This window comes from Ascaphus truei, chromosome 1 (assembly GCF_040206685.1).
Source record: "Ascaphus truei isolate aAscTru1 chromosome 1, aAscTru1.hap1, whole genome shotgun sequence".
Taxonomy (NCBI): Eukaryota; Metazoa; Chordata; class Amphibia; order Anura; family Ascaphidae; genus Ascaphus; species Ascaphus truei.
Genome location: NC_134483.1, coordinates 345,550,502 through 345,557,540, shown reverse-complemented (window position 1 = coordinate 345,557,540; position 7,039 = coordinate 345,550,502). Strand labels below are relative to the sequence as shown.

The 7,039-nt window shown below is 41.6% G+C and overlaps 1 protein-coding gene across 2 annotated transcripts in view; it reads right to left on the bottom strand.

Annotated features, from left to right (window-relative positions):
- GIMD1 (GIMAP family P-loop NTPase domain containing 1) overlaps positions 1-7,039 on the bottom strand; it is a 31,383-nt gene continuing 24,344 nt past the window's right edge. For both annotated transcript variants that reach the window (XM_075608507.1, XM_075608497.1), the window contains exon 3: positions 1-6,318. In XM_075608507.1, coding sequence (XP_075464622.1) covers positions 6,058-6,318 — 261 coding nt within the window. In that variant the 3' untranslated portion in view covers positions 1-6,057. The remainder of the gene's footprint in view (positions 6,319-7,039) is intronic.

Genomic DNA, 7,039 nt, shown 5'->3' with positions numbered 1-7,039 from the left:
TTATTAAACAATGGTAGAAAGTGTCCAAAAATTAGTTCAATTCCTTCAGCGGTAAAGCGGTTCAATTAGAGCTCTGAGACCGCACTTACAAAATGTTAGATTTCATATAACAAAAGCCGTTTCGGGGCTAGTACACAAAACAAAGATTACATAATGATATACAGTTCACCTGATCAGATAGTTTATTACCAGTGAAAGTCCTGTGGCAGGTTCCCCAGGAGGTCATGGGGAGGTAAATGTGAGACCAACACGGTGTACCTGCCAGATGAGTCTGAAATGTGAGTTTTCGGGTCCAATCTTTATGCACCAGTTCTCTGTTGATCTGTGGAAGGACACCCTCACTTCCCGTTTGTCACTTCTCTCTAGCTACGGACAGTTTTTTATGGCCTGGGAGAGGAAAACTAATTCTAAATTGAATCCAGGATTATAAAATACTCCGCTCTCTCCAAGTAGTTAACAGATTCATGTTATCCGCAGCGTCACGTCATCATACTCAGGCACATTTACATACTGCACCGACACACTTTATTCGAGCAAATACCCAGTATGTACCTGGCAGATACCTGGAATGCGCCGCTCCTCACCTCTGACAAGCCCCGTTGCGTTTGCCTTCCCAGCCTGGGTTCATGCCTGGCTGACGGGCGGCTGATCTGTTAAATGATAATGATTAGGATTTAATAGGCTGCAATGCTTCGCGTGTCTACCAGATGGCATAAATTCATGAATTGTAATGCAGTATATATATATATAATGTGCAGTATTGCAGCCAGCGGGAATAAAATGCTTCAATCCCTGCCTGGAAAATACCTCAATGCACTCGGGCAGAAAACAGTCACAAACCTCAATACACCCGGGTATACCCGAATTCGTGGGAATAGCCGAGCTCGAATAAAGTGTGTCGCCAGTGTACGCACTACGATATGTTTCTTTGAAACCTCAAGGGTGAGATACATTTTTAGCGAGCTGTCTTAGTGTAGTCCTACTAATTTCTACATTATAATATGTATTCCTGTTTATGCGTGTAATGATAACATTATAGCTGTCCTTTGTATAACCTTTTGGGTCTTGTCTCAGTGAGTTTTTATGACTCATTTTTGAAGTGAGCAGAGTTTCTATAACCTCACCCACACTTTTGGGTGCATGGGTCCACCCGCTCCTTCCTGGCTGTCATTTTAACATGGACAGTCGGGGAAAGCATTCCTTCATTAATTGTCCGGGGTGAAACTTAAGCTTTTATAACACAGACCCCTTCTGCCAGAGCAGGACTATTAAAAAACATGCCTGGCAAAACGGTTCATCTCTGTTGCCAAAGTGCACACTTTTAACTTTTACATGACGAGATGCTCGTGTTAATTACAGCTCAACCCCGTTATAACGCGATCCGTTACAAAGTGAATCCGCTCATAATGCGATGCAAGCGTGGCTTCCAATTTTTGTATTTATGAATACTTTACAACAGGATTATTGGTGTCTTAAATACTTTATTGTACAATGAATACAATTGTACATTATTTGTAACGCGATCCGCTTATAACGCGATGTGATTCTTTGGACCCCAGCACAGCGTTATAAGGGGTTGAGTTTTAATTAGTTTTTAGAAACCATTTTATGGAGCATACTGTAACTATGACTAGCCAGGTTCAAGGTTTCTCAGTGGAAAGATGGAAACAGATGCTGTGTATCGCCACCTAAAATTCATTTTGTGTAGTAGTATACAGTTTAATGCAGTCAATTTATGTAGAGGAAAATATATATTTTTATAGGAGCATGTGCTTAGGTGGTTTTCTAATCACAAAATGTGCGTTGCCCTGTCCCGAGGGCAGAAACATCACTGGTTCAAACCATTTCATCTTCTGTCATTCACGCAGGTACATGGGCCCAACATGTCTGCAGCACAGAGAAGCAGAGTTGCAGTATATTGAATAAGGGTCTCTGTGTTTTATCTTAGTACTAACAATCTGTTGCTACTGAATTACTGTTTCATATCCATAGCAGTTATTCATTTTTGAACCCATTTATCCCTGAGTTTTTCACCCTGCTTGCACTGCAGGGTTTTGGTACCATTTAGATAATCTGTCTCTTCAATTACATCTATAATAATTATAAAATGTACAAAATGTTTGGCAGCTAACTCGTGGGGAAGGGGGGTGGGGTGTTCGGCAGCTTACTTGTGTAGGGAGGGGGGGGGGGGCGGGTCAGCAGCTCGTGTGTGTCCAGCGCTGCCTCTCCAGTGACTCCTAGTGGTAGCTAGCAACACTGACGGCCTCTTCTGCCAGCAGTGACGTCGCTTCTGTCACCATCAACTCCATTTACTGCCAGGCAATTTTGCTCATGTGGTAGGTGTGCCCAAAGAAGTTTCACTTCAAAAGGCAAACCGTATCAGCCTCCTACAGTAGATACAGTATGGCTTTTACATAGTGTTGTAAAGGTGCACACAGAACAAGCTCTGAGAAACCCCAAACATTACCACATAATATATATAAATATATATATATATATATATATATATAATTATGTGTAAAGGAGTGCTAGTGGGCGTGACTAAATGTACACAACAAAAAACAAACAGATGCCCAAAGCTACTTCCAATGTGACAAAAATACATAGTGCAATACCTATACTGCATATCTCTTGAAAAGGGGTAATTTAGTTAAACTCTTTGGCCAAAGCATAATAAGCCTGCTGCCACTTCAAGGCATGACTGTTAGCAGGTCCTAACACTCCCTGAGTTAAAATGATTACCTCTATAATTAGGGAAGAATGATCAGCATTGGATCTGTCGTAATCCAGCAGAATGAAACTGACCTGCCAACTTGGAAAGTGGGGAGGGGCGAGCTTAAACTTTGGGGGTGGGGGAGAGGGGCCACTAACCTCCCAAAAACAGCTGAGAAGTAGCTTTGGGTGTTTTTTGTTGTATAGTGTTGTAAATGTGCCCTGAGTCATTTACTATTGATTGCTTGTTCCCATAATGACCAAGTCGTTATGTAATATTAGTTATGAACCTATTTCGATTTCCTATTTTTAGTAGTTCATTTTTGTTTTAGGTAGGTGTGTTTCTAGCCATGGCTTTCATCACTGTCTTACCCACTTTGGGGGAAGGCAGCCTTTCTTATAGGGGGTCCTGCCAGGCAAGGAAGAATAGGATATACTGTATGTGAGGGGAAAGTGGCAGACATGGGGTGTGGGAAGAGCAGCAGCTTACTGACACCTATTCCCATCTCTTCCCCAGTCCAGGAAAGATGGGAAGGTTTAGCCACAGATTGTGAGTCCCCCAACCCTGTCCACTCCCGTCAGGGACTTTCTTCCAGTGCAGCGATTGTTACTCCGCTGCTACAGACTTGTTCCAGGGCAGAAAAATTAGTTGTGCCGTAATAATCATTGCAGAAAACTGCTGACCGGAGGGGGACAGTACAGCCTGCCTGCTCCTGAACCAGGGGAAAGAGGCGCACAAGGGGTGAGTGAGATTGCTAATTGAAGAGCCCGGCTGTAGGGGAGGATTTGCTGCACATGTCAGGGTAATTGCTTGATGGGAAGAAAGAAAATGACAAATACAGCAATACTGGAGAGAAAGAAATAGCACACCTTTATTTATTTCACTGCTCTAGGTCAGAGGTTTCAGTCCCCAAGGGTCACTAACAGTGCAGGTTTTTAGGCTATCCTCTCATTAGCATAAGTAACTCAATCATTTTGACTGAACCACCTGTGCTCAAACAGGGGTATCTGTACGAGACGTGTGCAGAGGTTCATATAATGGAGACTGATTGGGGTGAAATGATATCTTGGCTTTATTGAGCCTGTTTCTCTTATCCAGGCAAAACATGCAAAAATAACAAAATAACAAACCCCTGTCCCTTTGTAAGGGCTAACTTACTTCCCCAGACCCTATCGGCAGGACTGGAGGGATATTCCCCATTACCAGCCTATCACCCCAAAGTCTCAGGAGGTACCGTAAGCAGGTGGCCCTCCATGTCCATGAAATATAGGTCTCTGGATGTCTTGGTGTCTTGATCTCAGCACAGCCTTTGTGCTCAAGACAGTGTCTGTGTGCAGGCTTCTCTGCTCTCCTTCTGTCAGCCCAATTGTGAACTCAGGAAATCTCTCTCCTATTTTCAACAGGAGGCTTTTCTTAGAGCTCTAATTTGGCCAGGTGAGTCTAGTTAATTGCGTGTCTGCAATTAACCAGCTCCCTGCTGGATTTAGAGGCAGTTTCTCTCAAACAGTGATAAGGCCCTGTTACAGTATCCTTAAACCCTGCACTGTTAGTGGTCCTTCAGGACTGGAGTTGGGAGCCTCTGCTGTAGGTTATACCTTAAAGATGAGGCATAGTATCACATGGTCAGCCTACTGGACTGCTTTAAAGGTGCAGTCTCACCCAAAACATGGTACTGGGCAGTAAGGTTAATAGAGCGCTACAGGTCTATTGTTGCAGCTGATAATTTCACCCCATCTCTCAAATAATCAATGTGTCTTTAACTTGGGCATTTACTCATTTCACATTCATGTTAACGTAAAACATCATTCATTCAGTAATTTGAAGGCATGCAAATCTTAACAGTCAATGTTGACAATGTCACAGGCTTTATTTTACATGTGACAATGCAGGGTAATGGTAGTCCAGGTTAAAACCTACAGGTTTGTGTGGCAGTTCCCTTTATACAGTAACTGTACTGTAGGTAAGATTGTCACAGGGTGTTTTTGTTAAAGTGGCTCCGCATGGAACTAAATTGATCTAATATACAGTAGGTGATATGTTTAATCCCTTCAGTTGCAGGGGGACCTTGATTTGCGATGCATGTCCAGTTCTTTAGGCACAAAAATGGGCCAATACGATCAAACAAGGTTATTGACATTCTTAAAATGAATAAATACAGTTGGTTCAGTTTGCTTGCACCCTGGAGAATAATGGATTTTATTGCCCGTACAATATTTCTATTCGGTCGGGCCCTTATTAGTGTCCTATTTAATACTGTAATTGCTGTTCAGACATGGAGGGACTGGATCGAAAAAAGGTTGAAAACCCTCTTTCCCGGCTGTAGTCGAAAACAAAAGAAGAATTGCTAACTCTAAAACAATATATACCTACACTTGTTAGTTTGTAGTTCACTTTAGTACTGTGCGCACTTTTGCAGTAAGTGTGCATCATTGTAAGATTGTGTATCCCTTTAATATAGTCATATATATTTTAATAGATTTCAAATAGCAAAAAAGACTCATAAATATGTTTTTCATGGGCCGTGAGTGGTTCTTAGTTTAAAGCAGCAAAACATGTGAAATCTTGTGGGGGTTTTTTAATAAATCAGTTCTGTAGTATTAGATAATACTATATTTTTAAAAATACATATTATTCAACTCCATGCAATTTTTAATGAGTTTTAAAGCATCCTTTGATTTCTATATCAGGTTTTAGCCCACGTCACCAACAGTGCAAGATCTTTGCAACACTATCCGGTTTGTGATAATTTGTTGCCAACGTTCCCAGCAGTTTGAGCTGTAAACTGTAGCAACAGATAATGTTACCTTTGTAACATAAGGATATATTGTAGCTGCTGAGATACACCAAACGATTGCCAGCTTAGGTAAGAACGTAGACTTATACATTGTCACATGCTTTACATATACAAATAAGAAATTAAGAAAGGGGGAATGTAGTATTGCTGCTTTATATACATACAAATACTATAAAAGGGGGCATTCAGCCACATTAGTGTAAGCATGAGCCATTTCTAAATTAAAAACAATACACCAAGATGTTATTGCTGTATCCGGATTGCCCCTTCTCAAGTGACGAAAAGAAACCACTTACTGTACATACTTACAGTATATGTATCACCATATCATAACCCTGTGACTCGTATACATTAACATTGGTATGCTCTTCAGGGGACTGTTTAATGACACTTTTCAAGTGTTGTGTCTACTGTAGCGTACATATTTATACTATAGTGAGCAAAGTAAGGCTGTCTGAAAGGACACCATTCTAATATGGTACAGTATATCACCCAATGTCCCAAACACCTCCCACCCATTCCTATTAGTCAGATGTCAGCAGGTGATGTACTATTTGAACTGTAACCTTTTGTAGCTGTTCTGCCTTACAAACTCCAGGATGCGAGTGGTTAGTATTGCTCTCTCCTCGTGTAGAGTTTTATCCAGAGGAACTCTAAATATGTACCGATTGTGCACATTTTCCAGAAGGGCTGATAGAGTTATAGGAGCCGACATGAAGTATTCCTCTTCCTTCATTCTGGCCTCGTGTAGCTTGTCTCCATAGCTGAATACGATAATGGTGAAATGCTTCCACGTGGGGCCCAGAAGATCCTGCAGAAAAGGAAATGCTTCAGTGTGTGTTCTTCCACCATCTTGTGAGAGTACATACACCGTTAAAGTAGCAAACCACATAGCCCTTGTAATAAACGCCCCAGATGGCAAAACCCATGCAAAAAACAGTTCCATGTCTATAAAAGGAATTTATCCTTTGATTAGTCTGTTGCAATTATTTTACTCTGGTTCTGATCCAGTTTCGCAGGCTGGAGATTTTAGCAAATAAACCCCATATTTGATGGAACTTACCCAGTCCAGAAATGAACGTCCTGAACTAGAAGAGTAATACATCCTACCTAACGTCCCGAGCTGAACCACAATATTTTCAGCTCCGAGGACTCCCGGTACCCGAGATACTTGCTGATGATGTTATCGCTATTACTTCCGTTTTGAGGGGGAGGTTTAAAGAGGATTTAAATGGCCATCTAATAGAAAGCCACAACTGATGACATTGCAGCTTCCTATTGGACTGAGATTTGGCAGCCATTTTGTTTTGCCTGAGAGAGATTTAAAACCGGTAACTTCACTTGTCAGTATGTCGGGAAACAAGGGGCAAACAAAAGGTGGTATGCTGCACACAAACTAGGGAAACGTGTACATACAGTTTACCGGTACTGCTGGTTCAAGGAGCACCTGTCAAAGCAAAAGAATGTGGATCCAATGCACTACGGATTTGATGATCAAGTTAATTTATTTAAGCCACACAACATTTCGACCA